General features: G+C 45.6%; 1 protein-coding gene across 2 annotated transcripts in view; it reads right to left on the reverse strand.

Annotated features, from left to right (window-relative positions):
- Window positions 1-335: 335 nt before the first annotated feature.
- Window positions 336-22,457, reverse strand: part of LOC142243089 (putative 2-ketogluconate reductase) — a 73,766-nt gene continuing 51,644 nt past the window's right edge. For both annotated transcript variants that reach the window (XM_075314669.1, XM_075314667.1), the window contains exons 5-6: window positions 2,010-2,106; window positions 336-1,794 (exon numbers count right to left, since the gene is read on the reverse strand). In XM_075314669.1, the coding sequence (XP_075170784.1) occupies window positions 1,638-1,794; window positions 2,010-2,106 (254 nt within the window). In that variant the 3' untranslated portion in view covers window positions 336-1,637. The remainder of the gene's footprint in view (window positions 1,795-2,009; window positions 2,107-22,457) is intronic.

A 22,457-nucleotide genomic window follows, 5' to 3' on the forward strand; every position in this document is an offset into this window, starting at 1 on the left:
TAGGAGAAGTAGTCCTGGGGGGAGAGGAGTATAATGCCGGCTCCCTGCACATGTGTACCGGGAGCCGGTGTACACTGGTAACTATGATACACATCGGGTAACTAAGGGACCTTAGTTACCCGATGTGTATAATGGTTACCAGCGTTCACGGGCTCCGTCAAGATCCCAGCATTGCAAGGTTATGTCTGGCGCTGCTGGGATCGTGACGGAGCCGGTGTACACTGGTAACTATGATACACATCGGGTAACCAAGGGACCTTAGTTACCCGATGTGTATAATGGTTACCAGCGTTCACGGGCTCCGTCAAGATCCCAGCATCGCAAGGTTATGTCTGGCGCTGCTGGGATCGTGACGGAGCCGGTGTAGAAGCAAGCGATATCCCAGGATGTTGTGAGTGTGTGGATGTGATGTGTGAGGTGTGTGTGAGAGTGAGTGTGATCTGATGTGTGTGTGTACTCACCTGGGAGTCGGAGCTCCGTGTCAGTTGGGCCAGAGCGAGCGTGCATTGCGTGAGGGGGGCGGGGCCTGCAGAGAGCCGGGGCGAGAGGCCAATTCGTGGGGGGGCGGGGCCATGGCGAGCCCAGCGGCCAATCAGCTTTGTGTCACCGTAAGGAAACAATTTTGGAGCATGACAGACAGACAGAATAAGGCAATTATATATATAGATATGTGTCGCAATGTGTATAACACTCCGTGTATGTATATTATGTCATGTCCTGTAAAAGATGCCATTCCCCCCCCTTTTTTTTTGTCCTATACCTTGTTATGACTTAAAAAATTTAAATAAAGAATTTATAAAAAAAAAATTTAAGATACAAACAAAAAATGTCCATCTTTATTTTTGGAGGATTTATCTTTGTAAAGAATCTTTATCTGACTAACTCTATGGAACGTGTATGGACAGCTTCATTTCTTCGAAAGTATAAAATATCTTCAGAGGAAGGGGTACTATAGCAAGTCTTCTGTACATCTCTAGCATGGAAATGACCACATATTTTTAGTATGTCATCTAGTTTTGTGGGAAAAAAGTTTGATGATTTTACTAGCAGATCAGGAATAGGTAGAAGTGGCCATAGTGAATGTTGGTACATGTACCAGTTCCTCCATAACAATGACAGCAGACACAGGTAGTCACTTATTGCACTTGCACATCAGCCATGTCTTCTTTATATAAGGCCATGCTGCTCTGACCAAAATATATACTAGTCATCAAGAAGTGTGAGGCACAAAGCAACTAATTGATCTGACTGAGACTCATGATTTTCCAGCGATCAATTTGCTGGAAAAGGGTTAGATTGACCCTTGAGGTGTCAAAACATTGCGCATGTTGTGTGATTATAACCTTTTACTTTGCTGAGTCTTGTAGTTCTTTTGTTGTTAGTTATCTTTTCATTGTATTATAAGCTTTAAAAAATAAGAGACCGTAATTGACATTAACTCATTATGTGCACAATTATATTTCTGATTTTAAATTTGAGAATCTCAAAATTTAAAGTGAATTAAAAGTGGAAATGCAGAAAGCAGAATTAGAAGGTGAAATATATACTCTTAATAGGAATGGTGCACGTGTTGGATCAGCAGGCAGTGCTGAACGACAATGATCAGCATTACAGGTCCTGTGCGCACAGAACACACGTCATTGAGCTGCCACTATGTCTGATACGGGTAAACCTTTAAGGATGTCTGATGCGTTTTGTACAATTTTCGCAGCAATGCTTCTTCTTGTCTTATCTGTTGCATTTCCACTATGAGGCGTCACAATAATATTCTTTACTGCTAGCAGTGGATGATCTCTGGAGGAAAAAAATAGTTATTTCTAAAATATTTCTATGGTGCTATATTAAACAGTATCACTGGTTTAACTGTAAATGCCCAAAGTAAAAAATAAATGCCCAAAGTGAAATGTCATAACATATTTACAAGGGGGATAAATTGATCAAGCGATCATCATTGCCCTTTGGTGGTGTTCGTGTGCTCAGTATAGGTTGGGTTAGCTTAAGCTGCTTACCTTGGCAGTGGTTCTGGGTATGTGACATCTAAAGCAGCTGCCTTAATTATTCCATTGTTCAAAGCATCCACTAGTGCATCTTGGTCAATCACCTGACCTGAAAAATAATTAAAGAATATTCAGGCAGTCCCCAACTTACGAACATCCAATTTACATACTACTACTTATGAACATAAAAGCAAAACAAAAAAAGTAGTATTAACCCAACCTCTTTCCTTCTCTGAGACCCACCATTCTCTATTCACTATCCAGTCCTTTTTTTCTGTTGTCATGTGCCATGTCTCTGGCCTCTTCACTGTAGACCAGGAATTCTGTCGACGACCAAGCCTCACAGGTCATGGGGTGTTGTAAGGTCACAAAGTCAAGACTTGTGCCGCGACCTTATGATGCGCAGTGACCTCCGAGGCCTAGATGTAGACATAAGCCCTGGCCTACAGTCAAGAGGATGGAGATGCAACGCGTGATAGTGGAAAGAAGAATACTGGACTGCGAGGAGTGAGGTGGCTGGAGAGGTAAGCGATGAGGTGAGTATTGGTAAAACAAAAATCGAATACTTACCTTTCCATTTGTCGTGTTCCAGAACCTTCTGGTCCTCTTATTTCTGCTGTTGCGTGACACATCTTTGGCCTCTTCACTATAGCCCAAGACGTCTGCCACGACTAGGCCTCGGAGACATCATAAGATCATGGAGCACTTCTTGATGAGACACTGTCATGATCTTACAGCACGGATTGACCTCCAAGGCCTGATCATGGCTAAAAGTCCTGTCCCGCACAGTTATTAGTTAATTTGTATTTTAAATGATTAATTTTACTATTGAACAACTACTGAGCTGTCAGTCAATCCAAAAGGTAAATAAACCTGAATTTTTAACAATGTAAAAGTGAGGTTTTATCTTTCTTAAGAGCATATTTATGTGTGTATAATTACTGGTCAATTATTACTGTGCAGAATTATACAGCTAAATGAAAAACCTAAATTTTTCCATTGCAGTTAAGAATAAACGAACAACTCAAAATGTACAAAAATACATTTCTGACATTTCAAATATTAGAATATATCTACTCTTCTTTTTAACAGTCATAAGCCTTCCATCCAGTGAGTCTGTCACATGTAGTATGTTACAGTTCATATGACATGTAGTATGTTATAGGTCATATGACGTGGGGTGGATGACTGTATTTTTTTAATTGCATGAAATAAAGAAATTAATTTTCAATTAATTCTTGTTCCTGGATACCTGTTTTATGAGGATTGCTTATATTTACATAGCTACAAAGGTTGAAAGAAAAAAAAAAGTAATATTCACCAAGTTCAACATTTCTCAATTATACATTAGCTGTCACTGAATTATTTATAACCTACAAGGCCATTTGTTATGAGAAAAGCAACAGGTTTCCTACTGCTTTTACTGTAAAGAATCCTTTCTTATTTAGCTGCCAACATTGCCTTTCCTCCATACGTAATAAATATCCTTTTATACTTTTTTAAGGTCCATTAATGGAATAAATCCTGTACCAGTCCTTTACATTGACCACACACATCTATAAATTGAAATTAGATCATCTTTTTTTCTAAACACACCCAATTTTCTAAACTCTCACAAGAAACCTTCTATTCTGTTTAATAATGTAGACACCCGCCTTTTAACTGACCCTTACTGTCCAATACCATTTCTAGAATGTGAAGCACAAAACAGCATCCCATATTCTAGATGTGGCCGTAATACACTGGAATAACAGGAATTGATCTATCTTTTCATACATCCTAAATTGTTATTTGCATTACATCTACTGCTTGATATAACTGTTCTGCAAGATCACTAAAAGATTAAAATGAATTGGGCCTAAAACAGATCCTTGTGGTCCCAACTGCTGACTTTAGCCAATTTAGAGAATGTACCGTTTACAGCGACTCTGTTTCCTGTCCTTTAACCAATGTTTTATAAATGAAGACAGAGCAAAGTATTGTAATGCGCATGCGCAGGAGTTTCTTGACCCTTCCACACACCTGCGCACTACAGTAATTTGCTCTGCCCTGGGCGCAATGTTTGGATGACGTATGTTGATGTCATCCACATGAAGCAGGGAAAGAAGATAGCAATCTCAACAAAAGAGGCTCCAGATGAAGCTCAGTGATGCCAATCAAACTGGACCGCCCGCAGGGGGAGTATAATAAAAGGTCTTTTATATATTATACAGATCTGCTTGGGGACTTGTATACAGCATTCTAGAATGCTATACATAAGGAATCACTGGTGGTGGCCACAGTTTATATGGAAAAAACCTGGTGTCAGGTTCCCTTTAACTGCGGGAAAGAGTAAATAAACACATACTGTGACGATGTTAACCCGGGTGCAGTTAGCCAACAAACCACTAGATGCCGCCAGAACACTAGTAGATAGGAGCGGCTGAGTTAAAACACTAGGTCAGAGGTCCCCAACTCCAGTCCTCAAGGCCCACCAACAGTGCAGGTTTTTGGGATTTCCTTAGTATTGCACAGGTGTTAATGTTATTACCTGCCCAGGTGCTGGTTCCAACAGCAGTGCAATGCTAAGGAAATCCTGAAAACATGCACTGTTGGTGGGCCTTGAGGACTGGAGTTTGGGAACCCTGCACTAGGTGAAACATAACCTAGAGATGAGTCAAACAAGCCAAGAGTCAGTACACAGAGAGGGCATGTCAGTACAAGGAGGCGGGCAGAGACTGAGTCAGTGAGCAAGCTGGAGTCGATACACAGAGAGGTCACATAAGTACATAGGGAAGGGCAGAGATGGAGTCAGAGAGCTAGCCGAAGTCGGTACACATATAGGGGGAGTAAGGTTACGCCGCTCCCCTGCAAAAGTAGCCAGCACACCCCAAGGTTTTGTGTAATACAATGTAATGTATGGTATAATTTGTAAATGGCCACCAGGTGGCAGTGTGGCTTAAGGACAGCAGTCCTGGCACCTGTGTAGGCAGCCAAAGGATTAAGTAAGAGGAGAGTAGGGTATATATAGGACAGGATATAGAAGGAGGGCAGGAGAGCCCCCAGGTGGAGATACAGAAAACAAGCCCAAACATACTATTCAATTATCGATCCTAAGTTTCACCCCTTTGATCACAGACACGCAGGGTCATGCACTTTGAGGACTATGGAACTGCGTCCCCAGAAGCGGGGTATAGTCCGATCGGTCAGGGAGGCGTCCGTTTTTCCTGGATACGAAAACCCTAATAAATCCTCTGCAAGACCAAAGGTCAGTGGGCCCTTGTCTGAGAAGGGTAGGTCCTGGCCTAAGCATGAATGGAGGAGTGCTGTCATATGTAGCCTGCGCTAATCTCTGTGGGTGGGACGGATAGAATTTGTGCAGCGTGACATCAGATGGGAGAATGAGGGGCCTAGCATTATCTAACGGAGCCCCGGTGCCAGGAAAGCGGTCAGCCGTTAAATTGTATTGTGGAGTGGAGTCTGGAGGGAACCCCTATGGGACCAGGAGCAGTGCCCGTGTTGTGCAAGTAACGAGAAAGTCTGTGAAGAAAAGAAGTAAAGTTCTGTTGTTTTAGGCTATGTTCACACAGTGCATCTTTTATTGTGTTTTTGACGTCACACAGATGCATCTAAATGCATGAATTTCATTCTCCCAGCAAAGTCTGAGATTCCTATTTTGCTGTCCACACTGCATCTTTTTTTGGCTGCATCTTGGCTGCATTTTTGAAGATGCAGAATGTCAATTCGTTTAGCATTTTCCAGTGTTTTTGAGCCTTTACAGTTAATAGATTTGACTTAAAAAAATACATAAAAAATGCAGTAAAAACGTGGTTTTTGTGCGTTTTTTTGGGGCCAAAAATCCTTTATCTTGGTGGATACAAAAGATGCACTGTGTGAACATAGCCTAAAAAGAATACTCCTGTCTATGTTTTATTGTCTCAGAGTGAGGATGGAGTAAAGGATGGACTGTGGAAGAGTAATGCTTTAAGTGATGCGGCGACTGGGAGGCAAGAGGTTACCAAGCGGCCGCGCTGCGGACTGGTATCCTCTGTACACACGATTACCTCTGCCAGCCCCATGCCCCCCACACACAGAGAGGTCACGTAAGTACAAGGGAGCGGGAAGAGACGGTGTCAGAGAGCAAGCCGAGGTCAAGGTATGAGGAAATCAAGTCAGAAGGAAGGAGTTGGTAGGGGAACGAGGAACCAAGGTAGTGGGACAAGATCAAATAGGACACTCAAGTGAACCAGAGACGAGCACTGACTAGCAGGAAGTATCAATGGCGGCATTAAAACAAGGCCCGAAGGAAAGACCCCTCCCCCACAACACGAGGAAACAATTGGAACCCGGGGAAAAACATAGGGACAGGAAAGGCTCTGCTGGAAAGCGGAGCCCGCAGAGCAGAATCACAACACATACAATATTAAACACAAAATCAAAACTCAGCATTTCACAACATTCCTCCTTGGAGCATAATAGCGTTTCCCGAAAAAAAAACAACAACTAATAGGCATTTTCAGCCTTTTCGGAGTATGCTTAAAATGTAAGCCCTACCCCAAAAATAAGGCCTAGTTGCAGTTCAATAAAGAAGTGTCCAGGCAGCTAAAAAAAAAAAAAAAAGGAAAGAATACAGCAGGACACTTCATTAAAGAAAGCAGACACCGGCAAAAGAGAAGACAGGCAAAAAAAAAATAAATCGTACTCACCAGACCCCAAACTACAGCTGGCAAGTGCAGACGGTGGATGGGCTCTCCTACCAAGATCTGCATCACTGTCATGTCCCTCGCTGTTCAACTCACGCACACACATCAAGTTCAGTATCCTTCCGTACATGTGCATGCGCACACACACACACACACACACACACACACACACACACACACACACACACACACACACACACACACACACACACACACACGTTCCTAGTATCACTGTGCTCCCATAAAAACAGACATCCAATTGCAGTATCAATCATTCCACTCTCACACACAAATCGAGTTACAGTATCACTCCATTCTTACTAATTCTGAGCAAGTGATACTGCCCCCGGTCAGCAGGAAGAACCCACTGGAATGCAGGGGGACCTGACAGCGAAGCAGATCTGTATGTGAAAGGAGCCCTTTCACTTGCCAACTCTACATGTCCAGGGTCTGGTAAGTGCAATTCTCCTGTGGGGTGTCTGCCTTCTTTTGGTGGTAAACTTAGCTTGCGTTTCCACAAAAATAAGACACTGAATTATTTTGGGGGAAACACAGTATAATATGTCAAGAGTCACACCCATTGAACAGATCCTCTCCTCACTAGCCAGATATAGAAATTTCTGCAGAAGAGAGATGTATTGGATCTTTAGACTTGACAGCCAAGGCCCTAAAGGGTTAAACATATCCGTGGAGAAAGTCATAACATGGTTTTGGTTTTTTTTTTAGTGTTTTTTTTCAGTTAGGTCATAACAGCAGTTTTGCCTCTTTTTTATTTTTTTTTTCACTAAGGTCATCACTCTGTTGGTGGAGTACTCTCCCCCATGAATGGTTGTTGTTTTTCCCCAGTAAGGTTATCACACTGGTGTTTGCACCACCTTGCCCCACATATGGTTAATTGCATGCAGTCTTGTGAGGGTTAACAAAAGGTGACGAAGGGAGGGTTGGATAAATGTGACGCCAAGGTGTCGCGGGCGGAGGAGGGGACGCCGCGCTCCGCCACTGCTCGGGTCCGGCTGCCGCGCCTGCTGCGGCCTGCTACTGCTCGGTGGCTCGAGCGATGGGCCGGATCCCGGGGACTCGAGCGGCGCTCCTCGCCCGTGAGTGAAAGGGGATTGGGTTTTGGGATAGTTTATTGTCCGTGATGCCACCCACGGTTGTGGTGATTAAGTGGACACCACCGCTGCTCTTTCTGGGGAGCCCGGGAGTGATGGTACGGAGCAGCCAGTTGTTGATTTGCCCCTCCGTGGGTAGGGGTTGTGGTGCTCCCGGGGCCCAGTGATGGGATTGGAATGGTGGACAGGTGGGTCTGGGGCCTGTGGAGGTGCAGGGGCGCAGGGGCAGCGCTGTGCCGCACGGCACGGAGGCACTCACTCAGCCAGTAAACACGACACAGTTCTCGGTAAACAAACGGCTGGTTGGACGGGTCCCTCGGACGGTTCACGGTGCTGATGTTCCCTGCAGTTAGCGGTGACGGTCTCTTCCCTGCACCTATGAAAGTCTCTTTGGTAGCGATGGGTCCCCACCGGTTACCCACTCCTCGGCTTCAAGCTGGGCCGAAGGAGCCCTACTTTGCCCGCAGGCGCTGGCCCTGGGAAACTGGTGCCCTGGCGGTGGTGGTGTCTCCCCTTCACGGTCGGGCTGTTGCCTTCAATCGGGACTTGGTTGTTAGGAGACAGACGTCCCCTTCACTGACGGATTTGGCAAATTATGGCGACTCCTAGCCTTGCCGGGATCCGAAAGGCCCCTCCCCTGGTGCTGACTGTTCTTCGTATACTGCTCCGGTACCGCCGGGTCACCACCCATCCGCGGTCCTTCCAGCAACCTCCGAGCAGTCCCCCTGCAGACTATCACCGCCGTCTGCTGACCTTGCTGTCACTGTCCAGGGCACACACCCGGACCAACTTCAGGCTTTACTACTCTCACTTTTCTGTCACTTCAGCTTTTCTCCTTAGCTCCTCTACCACTTCACTTCCTTCTACTTTCACTTCCTAAACTCATCTGCCTGGTTTCTCCCGCCTCCAGGGCTGTGAACTCCTCGGTGGGCGGAGCCAACCGCCTGGCCCACCCCCTGGTGTGGACATCAGCCCCTGGAGGAAGGCAACAAGGATTTTGGGTTAGCTTGGTGTTCCTGCAGGGAATGTGGGGTGCGTGTGGTGTTGTGACCTGTGACCCCTGGCTTGCCCAGGGCGTCACATAAAAACTAGTGATACACAAACTATAAAGTCCGGATCCTCACGGTTTCAAAGGTGACGGGGATTCTAGATGTTTGATCCAGACACAGCACTCAAGAATAAAAATAATGGAAAAATAAAGAAAATAAGAATGCAGCTTGTGCTTCATACTTACCAAGGCTCTATCGTGGCTGTACACTGCTCCTGTAGCCTCTCCTTCACTTCCTGGGCCGCTCATGATTGCTGCCCACCAGCCGGCGTGGCGTCTGTGATTGGTTGCAGTCAGACGCGCCCCCAGCCTGTGTGATAGTGTGACGCCCCTGGACTATCAGGTCGCCACAGGGTATTGCACAATCTGCCCTCCCATGCAGTATCCACCTCCCTCTTGGTTTTGGGTTCCTTAATATATGGTGTTGCCTACATCACTAATCAAAACCCTAGATACATCTTGCACCATACCAACCAAACACACCAGTGGACGGCTTGAGTGGAATAGAGTCGCCCACCTGGGGGGTTGGAGAAGGGAGGTCAGGGGTGTCAGTTGTGAGGAGAAGTGTGTAGAGAGCGGAGGTCAGGAGCAGGGCTCTTAGGAAAACAGTCTAGGTAGCAGACGGTGGTCTGGGCCTAAAGGAGCTGGACCCCCGGTCGCAGGGGATTGTGGCAAGGGGCACGGAATTGTCGAGGAGGATAGCTAGCGGACTTGCACCATCACCGGGCTGGGACCAAGGCACGACGGGGTACGTGGACCCTAGGTCAGGAAGTAGCTTCAGGCAACCTGACAATTTACCCGAAGAGAACGGAGTCTTCAAGAGCCGTTTTCTACCCACTCCAGAATCAGGGTACTAGCGCAACGAGGGGGATAGGACGTTCCACTCAAAACGGTCGAGAAAATCCCAAGCGTGAACCCTGACAGCAAGCTCCCACACTTAGCCATAGTGGGGAGCGGGACTCGGCAAGTTCTATACTACCGGGACCACCAAAAAAAGCAACTGGAGTGCCAGGAGGCAGGTCACGGATCACCAGGCAACACCATCGGGGACGGGACCCGAACTAAACTCCCCCTCGGCGGCAGCGGTATCCAGAACTTTGGTTTACCAGTTGTCGGTGTCAGTTTGATGGACTGAGTGAGTACGCAAGTGACGCCATTGCACCCAACGGCGCTCCCCTACCATCACCGAGCCTCGGGGTATCCCCCCCTACCCGTGGAGGGTCACAACACCTGGCTGCCCCACTCCATCATCCCTGGGTACTCCCAATTGTAGCGGTAGTACTCCTAAATTACCACATACCATGGGTGGCGTCACGAACTTATAACCTCCCTTGTAAATATCTCCTCCGCTTCATTTTTGAGTGGCCGCACGAGGACCCTCGAGCCACCAAACTCCCGGATCCGAGCAGCTCGGCTGCTGGCACAGGGGTGGCACAATAGCATCTGCCTGATGTCGTGGTATAACAATAAAAACATTGACGTAGGGTCACCCCATATTATGATACCCAGCACAGATAAAGTCTACGGCTACAGGCTGCAGCCCCCAGCCCTGCACTTATCTTGGCTGTTTATCAAAATAAGAGTATCATGATCCAAGCAGGGATTTCCTTGTTTCTGGTCATGTCAGGGGTTAACTTCCCCAGCCTCATTCCTGCTTCCGGCCTGCTATATCTCTGTACTGCAACCTGTGTGCAGTGCCAGTTATATTGATCGGCTTCAGCATGTGTAGCTGGCACTGGTGAGTTCATTATCTGTCCTGCTGCATGTACCTGACCCTACTCGTGTCTGTTTACCTTCCCTGACCATTCCCTGCTCCTTATCTCTCTGTGTGTTTGGATTCCCCAGTATTTGACTTAGGGCTGGTTCACACTAAGCGACAGCGACAACGAGGTCGCTGTTACGTCACCATTTTCTGTGACGTAACAGCGACCTTGTAAGTCGCTGTTATGATCGCTGCTTAGCTGTCAAACACAGCAGCCGAAGCAGCGATCATAACCGCGAGAGCAGGGAGCCGCGCACACTGCTTAGCGCTGGCTCCTTGCTCTCCTAGCTACAGTACACATCGGGTTAATTAACCCGATGTGTACTGCAGCTACATGTCACAGTGCAGAGAGCAGGGAGCCGCGCACACTGCTTAGCGCTGGCTCCTTGCTCTCCTAGCTACAGTACACATCGGGTTAATTAACCCGATGTGTACTGCAGCTACATGTGCAGAGAGCCGGAGCCGGCAGCACAGGCAGCGTGAGAGCTGCGGAGGCTGGTAACTAAGGTAAATATCGGGTAACCACCTTGGTTACCCAATGTTTACCCTGGTTACAGCTTACCACAGCTGCCAGATGCCGGCTCCTGCTCCCTGCTCGCTTCATTTCGTCGCTCTCTCGCTGTCACACACAGCAATCTGTGTGTTACAGCGGGAGAGCGCCTTTGAAGAAAACGAACCAGGGCTGTGTGTAACGAGCAGCGATCTCGCAGCAGGGGCCAGATCGATGCTCAGTGTCACACACAGCGAGATCGCTAATGAGGTCACTGTTGCGTCATCAAAACCGTGCCGTAGCAGCGATTTCGGTAGTGATCTCGCTATGTGTGAAGCACCCCTTACACTGGTTCCTGACCGGATTCAGTCTCTCCCCTCTGAAATCTCTGCTTCTGACCGGCTACTGACCTTTGCTCTCGTCTTTTTAATTTCCCCATTGTACAGTTAGGTCCAGAAATATTTGGACAGTGACACAATTTTCGCGAGTTGGGCTCTGCATGCCACCACATTGGATTTGAAATGAAACCTCTACAACAGAATTCAAGTGCAGATTGTAACGTTTAATTTGAAGGTTTGAACAAAAATATCTGATAGAAATTGTAGGAATTTTACACATTTCTTTACAAACACTCCACATTTTAGGAGGTCAAAAGTAATTGGACAAATAAACCAAACCCAAAAAAACATTTTTTATTTTCAATATTTTGTTGCGAATCCTTTGGAGGCAATCACTGCCTTAAGTCTGGAACCCATGGACATCACCAAACGCTGGGTTTCCTCCTTCTTAATGCTTTGCCAGGCCTTTAGAGCCGCAGCCTTCAGGTCTTGCTTGTTTGTGGGTCTTTCCGTCTTAAGTCTGGATTTGAGCAATTGAAATGCATGCTCAATTGGGTTAAGATCTGATGATTGACTTGGCCATTGCAGAATGTTCCACTTTTTTGCACTCATGAACTCCTGGGTAGCTTTGGCTGTATGCTTGGGGTCATTGTCCATCTGTACTATGAAGCGCCGTCCGATCAACTTTGCGGCATTTGGCTGAATCTGGGCTGAATGTATATCCCGGTACACTTCAGAATTCATCCGGCTACTCTTGTCTGCTGTTATGTCATCAATAAACACAAGTGACCCAGTGCCATTGAAAGCCATGCATGCCCATGCCATCACGTTGCCTCCACCATGTTTTACAGAGGATGTGGTGTGCCTTGGATCATGTGCCGTTCCCTTTCTTCTCCAAACTTTTTTCTTCCCATCATTCTGGTACAGGTTGATCTTGGTCTCATCTGTCCATAGAATACTTTTCCAGAACTGAGCTGGCTTCATGAGGTGTTTTTCAGCAAATTTAACTCTGGCCTGTCTATTTTTGGAATTGATGAATGGTTTGCATCTAGATGTGAACCCTTTGTATTTACTTTCATGGAGTCTTCTCTTTACTGTTGACTTAGAGACAGATACACCTACTTCACTGAGAGTGTTCTGGACTTCAGTTGATGTTGTGAATGGGTTCTTCTTCACCAAAGAAAGTATGCGGCGATCATCCACCACTGTTGTCATCCGTGGACGCCCAGGCCTTTTTGAGTTCCCAAGCTCACCAGTCAATTCCTTTTTTCTCAGAATGTACCCGACTGTTGATTTTGCTACTCCAAGCATGTCTGCTATCTCTCTGATGGATTTTTTCTTTTTTTTCAGCTTCAGGATGTTCTGCTTCACCTCAATTGAGAGTTCCTTAGACCGCATGTTGTCTGGTCACAGCAACAGCTTCCAAATGCAAAACCACACACCTGTAATCAACCCCAGACCTTTTAACTACTTCATTGATTACAGGTTAACGAGGGAGACGCCTTCAGAGTTAATTGCAGCCCTTAGAGTCCCTTGTCCAATTACTTTTGGTACCTTGAAAAAGAGGAGGCTATGCATTACAGAGCTATGATTCCTAAACCCTTTCTCCGATTTGGATGTGAAAACTCTCATGTTGCAGCTGGGAGTGTGCACTTTCAGCCCATATTATATATATAATTGTATTTCTGAACATGTTTTTGTAAACAGCTAAAATAACAAAACTTGTGTCACTGTCCAAATATTTCTGGACATAACTGTACTTTGTTTGTCTCTGGCATCGTCCCGTCTCTCTGTCTATTCCACTGCTACTTAGTGGTTACTTCGCTGTACCTATACTGGTCTGCTTCAGTGCAGGATTATTCTGCTCATTCTCCACTCTGCTGCCATCTAGTGGAGTTTGTTACACTGCATGAACTACCAGTAAGGCCTCTTTCACACGTCAGTGATTCTGGGACGTTTGTGCTTTTTTTAAAACGTACCAGAATCACTGACATACGCAGACCCATTATAATGAATGGGTCTGCTCACACATCAGTGATTTTTCACTGCACGTGTCTCCGTGCGGCGTACCCGCGTGTGCATGATTGCCGCACGGAGACATGTCCATTTTTTTCTGGCATCACTGATGTCCCACGGACCACGCAGTGGTGTGGTCCGTGAAACACGTGCCAGAAAAAAACGTGCTTTGAAAATAAAAAAACATTTTAACTCACCCGGCGTCCAGCGATGTCCTCTGCAGCCCATGCAGCTTGCTGCTTCTGAGCCGGCTCATTATTGTCGCGCATATTCATTATGCGCGACACAGCCGACCCGGAAGCAGCTGCTGCGGGGGTCACCGCCGGCCGGATGCTGCACCGCGGGAGCGATCAGCACCATGGACAGCGGGAGCGCGCACAGGTGAGTTGTTTTCTAAGTGCAATCACGGGCCACGGAGAATGGAGCCCGGATTGCACTTAGACAACCCACGTGTGCCGTGAATCACGGCACACGCAGGGACATGTGCGTGTTTTACACGCCAGTAAAAAACGTCACTGTTTTTCACTGACGTGTGAAACGGGCCTTAATACAGCATGACAAAAAGGAACCACATGCAGCTTTTTTTTTTTTTCATTATTTAAATAATTAAAAAAAAACTGTTGTACGGTCCCTCCCAATTTTGATACCCAGCAATGATAAAGCCCGACAGCTGGGGGCTGGTATTCTCACACTGGGAGGCCTATGGTTATTAGGACCCCCCAGTCTAAAAATAGCAACCTGCAGCTGCCCGGGATTGCCGCATCCATTAGATGCAACAAGTTTGGCGCTTACCCGGCTCTTCCCGATTGCCCTGGTGCAGTGGCAATTGGGGTAATTAGTGGTTAATAACAGCGCACAACTGTCATCAAGCCCAAAATTAGTGATGGGTAGTGGTCTATGAGACCCCTCATCACTAATCCTATAAGTAAAAAGAAAAACACAAACACAGAGAAAAATCCTTTACTTGGAATAAAATACGAATAAACACCCTCTTTCACCACTTTATTAACCCCCTATCCACCCCTGCAGGTCCGACGTAATCCATACAAGGTCCCACAGCCATTCAGCTTTGTGACTGCCCGCTGTGAGTGCAGACAGAGACTGAGCTGCGATGAATGATGACGCTGGAGGTTCACACCTGTGACTGCAAATAACTTGAGTGACATCATCGCGGCTAAGTCATTGTCTGTCTGCACTCACAGCGGGCAGTCATGCTGTATGGCCACTCACTGTGACTGAGATGTAGCAGAGCTGAATCGTAATGGGACCTCGTGTGGATTATGTCAGACCTGCAGGGGTATTTAAGGGGTTAATAAAGTGGTGAAAGAGGGTGTTTTTTCTATTTTATTCCAAATAAAGGATTTTTTGGTGTTTGTGTTTATTTAATTTCACAGACTAGTGATGGGGGGCTCTCATAGACACAAGCCATCATTAATATAGGACTTAGTGCCTGCTGTGTGCTGCAATTAATTCCTTATTACCCAGATTGCCACCGCACCAGGGCAATCGGGAATAGCTGGGTAAAATGCCAGGCTTGTCACATCTAATGGATGCAACAATCCTGGGCGGCTGCAGGTTGCTATTTTTAGGCTGGGGGGGTGGCCAATAACCATAGCACTTCCAGTCCAAGAATACCAACCCCAGCTGTCGGGCTTTGTTTTGGCTGGATATAAAAATTGTGAGGGACTGCATGCTGTTTTTTTAATTATTTATTTAAATATTTTTTTTTTAAAAAGTCTCTTATTTTGATACACAGCCAAGATAAGTGCAGGGCTGGGGGCTGCAGCCTGTAGCTATGGGCTTTATCTGTGCTAGATATTATAATATGGGGGGACCCTATGCCAATTTTTTTATTTACTTATTTTCACTGTATGGCTAGAGTCACACTGACGTATGAATTGCACGAGTGCAATGTGAGAAAATCTCGCATTGCACTTGGCCCCATGTAAAACAATGCTTTTGCTTTTGAGTTTTTCCTCAGCACTAATCGGACTGAGGTAAAAAATTGCAGCATGATGCGATTGTCTGCGAGTCTTCTATCACTTGCACCCATACAAGCTATGAGTGTGGGAAAAACATCGGACTATACTGGTGACATTCAAGTACAGTGTGATATACACACAGGCTGACAATGGAGGAGATGGGTGGATGAATCCCTCCCTCTCCTCCGCAGCTGTTATCCGATCGCAGGATCGGATCACAGTCACATGATACTCGACTCACGCTCTCAGCAGAGCATGAGCAGAGGGTCATGAGCATATCACATCCGATGCTCTCGCAGTGTGACCAGTGTGACCTCGGCCTACAATATAGACAAGCATAGCGCCTGTGATTGGAAACAGTCAGCTGACACACTGCCACTCAGTGTGGGGGCACGTCTAACTGCAACCAATCACAAGTGCGGGTGGGTGCTACCTGGAAGCAGCTTGCTGCCATGACAGAGCATCGGTAAATACACCGCGCATGCTCCTATCTTGCCATCCCTTCTACCAACATTTTTAATCTCCAGTTTCTGATCTCCATAGACTTACATGAGGACGGATTCCAGTCCGGAACTGGATTTAAAAAAAAGATAACAGGAACCCACCGGTCCCAGTTATCTTTGAGTCCTCTCATCTCTAATAAAGACCAATTACATAAGAGTCAAAATTCATTTTCTGTTTTTTATTGTATATGTTTTTATGCATGAGGAAGGGGGCTCCCCTGTAAACGTGTCGTATTTGTGCATGTTTTTATGTTGACATTAAAAATCTCCTTTCACTATTCCCAATGATGTCCGTGGAAGTGATCCATCATTACCCGCAACAAGAGGAGTTAATGGTATGCAGCTGCGTTACAATTCTGCTGACCCAGCATCCTGACTCAGATATAGAGCTGAAGGCTCCACATGAAATCCAGCAGTGTGAGCTCTATATAGTGAAGATACTCCTGACAGGGATTCGTTGCACCAGGATATAGAGTTTGGTGGCCACCTGCCTCCACCCTACCATGTAAGTTTCCTCATTTCTACCATCACCTTCCATGGTTTATGAATTGTCAGCTGGCGCTTAAATTTTTGCTTTTTTTTCAGTGCTCATTTTGTGGCATCAAGGCAGACGTCCGGGTGAAAACTGCAGGCTCATTACAATTCATTGAATGCTTGGTTGTGTTTGTGAGTGATTTTCAGCCACTCACAGTGTAAGTTTCATAGTTCTTAAGGGTACTTTACAAGCTGCGATATCGCTAACAATTTATTGTTGGGGTCACGGTGTTTGTGACGCACATCCGACGCAGTTAGCGACATCGCAGCGTGTAACACATACGAGCAACCTAAAACGATCGCAAAAGAGACAAAAATCGTTGGTTTTGGAGAGGTCGTCCTAAAACCAAAAATCGTTGTCTCGTACGTAGCGATGTTGTTTCTCGTTCCTGCGGCAGCACACATAGCTATGTGTGACACCACAGGAGCGACGAACATCTCCTTACCTGCCTCCACCGGCAATGAGGAAGGAAGAAGGTGGGCGGGATGTTACGTCCCGCTCATCTCCGCCCCTCTGCTTCTATTGGCCGGCCGCTTAGTGACGCCGCAGTGACGTCGCTATGACGACGAGCGCACATCCCCCTTGAAGGAGGGATTGTTCGGCGGTCACAGCGACGTCGCTAACAAGGTATGTGCGTGTGACGCTGCGGTAGCGATAATGTTCGCTACGTCAGCGATCACCACATATCGCACGAACGACGGGGACGGGTGCTATCGCGCTCGACATCGCTAGCGATGTCGCAGCGTGTAAAGTACCCTTTAGTTTTTTCCACCTCCTGCACATATTTCCAACAGAAGCGCTGTTGATTTCAGTTCCTTTTTTTTTCCCTTCTTTTGTAACATTTTTATAAAAAAAACTCTACAAAAAAATGTTTAATTTACTTTGAATCACTCAAGGGTAAGACTGGAGTATGTTTGTTACAAATTTCACAACTTTTTGAAAAGTCACAAATGATGAATCAGGCGAAAACATCAGGAAACCCTGACCTCTGCCCATAGAGAAGAACTAAAAAAAATCAAAACACGTCAACGTCTAAAATAGACATGATGTGAAAATAGGTGAATTTGGTGAAAACAAAATAAAGGTACAGGTACAGATTGGGCTGACAGAATCCCTTTAACATGATTTGGACCGATTTATCAAAGCTTTCATGCCAGATTTCTGACCTAAAAGTTTTGAAAAGTCGCAAAATGTAGGCACAACTCAATGTTGGACTTATATTTTGGGACTACTGGCCTTTTCCTGCCAGTTTCTCCCAGCTCCGACAAAATCGTCAGATCTGGTGCGGGATGGGAGTGCAGCGGGGACAAGATGCTATAGCTCGTCTATTTCACGATAAGCTGTGGTGTTCACTATCCCAGAAATCTCACTTAAGTGTTACTGGGCGACTGGCAGATTAGGATAACGTGGTATATATCCCAATTGCCAGTCGGGGCCCACCATGCTTCAGAAGACAAAGGAGCTACTGTCAACCCAAAGGTTAGGAAGAGAGTACAGAGCTGGGTGGCTCTGAAATAATAGGGGCCTGATCCAAGTTAAATAGCACTTGGATCAGGAGACTGTAAACCCTGTTAGCGTCACAGGGTCCACTCACCCTGTTCACGCCACGGGGGTCCTGGTTTACGCTGTCCGTGTGCGTAAGGGGCACAACCGGACAGGTGGCGCAGCAGCCACAATCCAGTTGACTCCACTGAGCCGCACAAGCAGGACTGGACGGTAGGAGGTGGAAGCCCGGCGCCTGACTCTAGCGTGCTGACCCACGGGTGTCTTGGCGTGACAAGCACCGGACGCCTAACCCTGCCTATCGCTTCCAATCTAAAAGCTTATGCCGCAATGAGGCTCCAAACATGGAGGTGTGCTCTGTATGAGCACATGAGAACACTGTGCACCTCCATGTTGTTTCCATCCCCTTTTATTACCTAGGGTCCACTCCAAACCCAGGGTGGACCACAATGGCACATCCAGGGGCCAATAGCCGAGTGTCATGTCATCAGTGACAACACCAGCGGCCTATCCGTAACCGCCAAGTCACTGATGACCTCATAGTAGCCCCACCCCAAACACCTCACCAGTCATTGTCTGATGACCAATGGTGAGGTGCCGTGTCATAGGAGCGGGCCTCCGCGAGCCAGTCCGGAGTGGCCACGTCATCAGTTAACCTGATGCTTGCCGGCCTATTAGGGCCTACCACCTCACGGACATGCCCAATGAGGTCCTTACTGGACCTAGCCTCTGATGCACTAAGTGCCTGAGCATGCTCAGTAGCCTGAACTGAGGACTTAGCCTCAGAAAAGGTACTAACAGGCTGAGCATGCTCACTATGGGAAACACTGGACTTAGGCTCTGGCTGAGGTAAATCGGCACACACATGCGCACTAGCCACCTCTCCACACTTAGACGTGGAGGAGGAAGCAGCCAGCTGGACAACCCGAAGCATGGCCAAAAACGATGGCCGGCGCCTGGGCGTAACAAGAACCGCAGCAGGCTGCTTGCGGCAACGGCGCCGCCGATTCATAACACTCAGGTGCCTGACAGGAGTAAGATTTGTGGCATAACAAATGGAGGTGTACATCGCCCATCAGACACTCCAAATGAGTCAGGAGCATCTAACTTCAGCATGCCTCCACATATACGCACGTCTGGTGTGGCAGAATCCTGGCTATCTAGCCTCTCAGTGCAGAATCATTTACATATTGGGTATTGTATATTTCTTTCCTTTTTTCATTGTTCTTTGACTCACTACCTTACAATTTATTCCCTTTTTGGGTTATATTGTTGCCTTTATAAGGTATTTCATCAGTAGGCTTTTACCACTGCTGCTATGCAACCATATACTCATATACCTATACAATATTTTTCCTAACCACTATAATTTATTTTTGTGCCTTATTTTTATGCCTTAAATAAGGTCAACCCCAGCAAGAATTACTACTGCGGATTAAGAAATATACAATGAGTACATAAAAAAATGCTTTCAAGGGGTTAAAAATATACAGTACCCAACTTCTAATACTTATACCTCCCTGCACTGTAATATTTTATTGAGGATTATTCAATTTTACCAGGTGTCTTGCCTATTTTATGTTTGTACCTGTGATATATACACATTATATATATATATATATATATATATATATATATATATATATATATATATATATATATAGATAGATAGATAGATAGATATACACACACAGCACAGACCAAACGTTTGGACACATCCTCTCAAAGAGTTTTCTTTATTTTCATGACTCTAAAAATTGTAGATTCACATTGAAGGCAACAAAGCTATGAATTAACACATGTGGAATGAAATACTTAACAAAAAAGTGTGAAACAACTGAAAATATGTCTTATAGTCTAGGTTCTTTAAAGTAGCCACCTTTTGCTTTGCTTACTGCTTTGCACACTCTTGGCATTCTCTTAATGAGCTTCAAGAGGTAGTCACCGGAAATGGTCTTCCAACAGTCTTGAAGGAGTTCCCAGAGACGCTTAGCACTTGTTGGCCTTTTTGCCTTCACTCTGCGCTCCAGCTCACCCCACACTTTCTCGATTGGGTGCAGGTCTGGTGACTGTGGAGGCCAGGTCATCTGGCGTAGCACCCCATCACTCTCCTTCTTAGTCAAATAGCCCTTACACAGCCTGGAGGTGAGTTTGGGGTCATTGTCCTGTTGAAAAATAAAATGGTGGTCCAACTAAACGCAAACCGGATGGAATAGCATGTCGCTGCAAGATGCTGTGGTAGCCATGGTCCTCATGTGAGCCAGTTTCTTTGTAGCGTTTGATGGTTTTTGCCATTGCACTTGGAGACACTTTCAAAGTTTTCCCAATTTTTCGGACTGACTGACCTTAATTTCTTAAAGTAATGCTGGCCACTCGTTTTTCTTTACTTAGCTGCTTTTTTCTTGCCATAATACAAATTCTATCAGTACGACTATCAGCTGTGTATCCACCAGACTTCTGCACAACACAACTGATGGTCCCAACCCCATTTATAAGGCAAGAAACCCACTTATTAAATCTGACAGGGCACACCTGTGAAGTGATAACTATTTCCGGTGACAACCTCCTGAAGCTCATCAAGAGAATGCCAATAGTGTACAAAGCAGTAATCAAAGCAAAAGGTGGCTACTTTGAAGAACCTAGAATATAAGACAAATTTTCAGTTGTTTCACACTTTGTTTAGTATTTCATTCCACATGTGTTAATTCATAGTTTTGATGCCTTCAATGTGAATCTACAATTTTCAGAGTCATGAAAATAAAGAAAACTCTTTGAATGAGAAGGTGTGTCCATATGTTTGGTCTGTACTATATATATAATAATTGTATTCATTTATATAGTGCTATTAATTCCACAGTGCTTTACATACATTAGCAACACTGTCCCTATTGGGGCTCACAATCTAGAGTCCCTATCTGTATGTCTTTGGAATGTGGGAGGAAACCGGAGTACCCGGAGGAAACCCAAGCAAACACGGGGAGAACATACAAACTCCTTGCAGATAGTATCCTTGGTGGGATTTGAACCCAGTATATATATACAGAGCCGGCCTTAGGCTAAATGGCGCCCTGTGCCAAATTACCCTTTGGTGCCCCCAAGCCATGTCACAGGCGACCAGCAGCCAATCAGCAGCTGGTTTACTCTCTCATCCTTTAGATAAAACTGACCTCCAGAGGAAGTCATAAACCAGCAGCATCTCTCATTTCTTCTGGATTACAGTTTTGAAAGAGGGATAGTGAAGCAGCCGCTGATTGGCTGCAGATCACAAGACCCCAGTGCCCGGTTGTATTGCTTTTCTGCTGCATTTGTTTTTTTCATGTACTGTAAAATGACAAAAAAAGCCTCGCCCTAAGCATACTGCAATTTAGTTATTTAAAAAAAAATAAAAATCATTTGCAAAAAACATCCTGAAAGTCTATATGTATGCGCCGTTGTTACTGGCTTCATTTCTGGTGTCTATGCAATGACTGTATTCTGTGTCCTTTAACCCCTTCAGCCCCTGGGCACTTTCCGTTTTTGCGTTTTTGTTTTTTGCTCCCCTTCTTCCGAGAGGCGTAACTTTTTTATTTTTCCATCAATCTTGCCATATGAGGGCTTGTTTTTTGCGGGACGAGTTGTACTTTTAAATGAAACCATAAGTTTTACCATATAGTGTACTGGAAAACGGCAAAAAAATTCCAAGTGCGGAAAAATTGCAAAAAAAGTGGGATTGTACAATAGTTTTTGGGATATTTTATTCACCGTGTTCACTATATGGTAAAACTGATGTGTGGGTATGATGCCTCAGGTCGGTGCGAGTTTGTAGACACCAAACATGTATAGGTTTACTTGTATCTAAGGGGTTAAAAAAAATTCACAAGCTTGTCCAAAAAACGTGGCGCACGCTTTGTGCCATTTTCCAAAACCCGTAGCGTTCTCATTTTTCAGGATCTGAGGCTCAGTGATGGCTTATTTTTTGTGTCTCGACCTGACGTTCTTAACGGTACTATTTTTGCACAGATGCTACGTTTTGATCGCCTGTTATTGCATTTTGCGAAAAATTTGCGGCGACCAAAAAACGTAATTTTGGCGTTTGGAATTTTTTTGCCGCTACGCCCTTTACTGATCAGATTAATTGATTTTATATTTTGATAGATCGGGCATTTCTGAACGTGGCGATACCAAATATGTGTGTATTTTTTATTTTTTTAACCCTTTAATTTTCAATGGGGTGAAAGGGGGGTGATTTGAACTTTTAGGTTTTTTTATTTTTTTTTAATTTTTTAAAACTTTTTTTTTTACTTTTTTTTTTTATTTTACTAGTCCTCCTCGGGGGCTATTGCGATCAGCAATCCGATCGCTCTGCACTATCTGCAGATCTCAGCTACAGAGCTGAGAACTGCAGATTTGCTGCTTCACTTTCAATGCCGGCTGTATTCCGGCATTGAGAGGAAGTGACTCATGTTAGCTACAGGCGTCATCACATGACCCTGTGCTACCATGGCAACCG

The sequence above is a fragment of the Anomaloglossus baeobatrachus genome, chromosome 6 (assembly GCF_048569485.1).
Source record: "Anomaloglossus baeobatrachus isolate aAnoBae1 chromosome 6, aAnoBae1.hap1, whole genome shotgun sequence".
Taxonomy (NCBI): Eukaryota; Metazoa; Chordata; class Amphibia; order Anura; family Aromobatidae; genus Anomaloglossus; species Anomaloglossus baeobatrachus.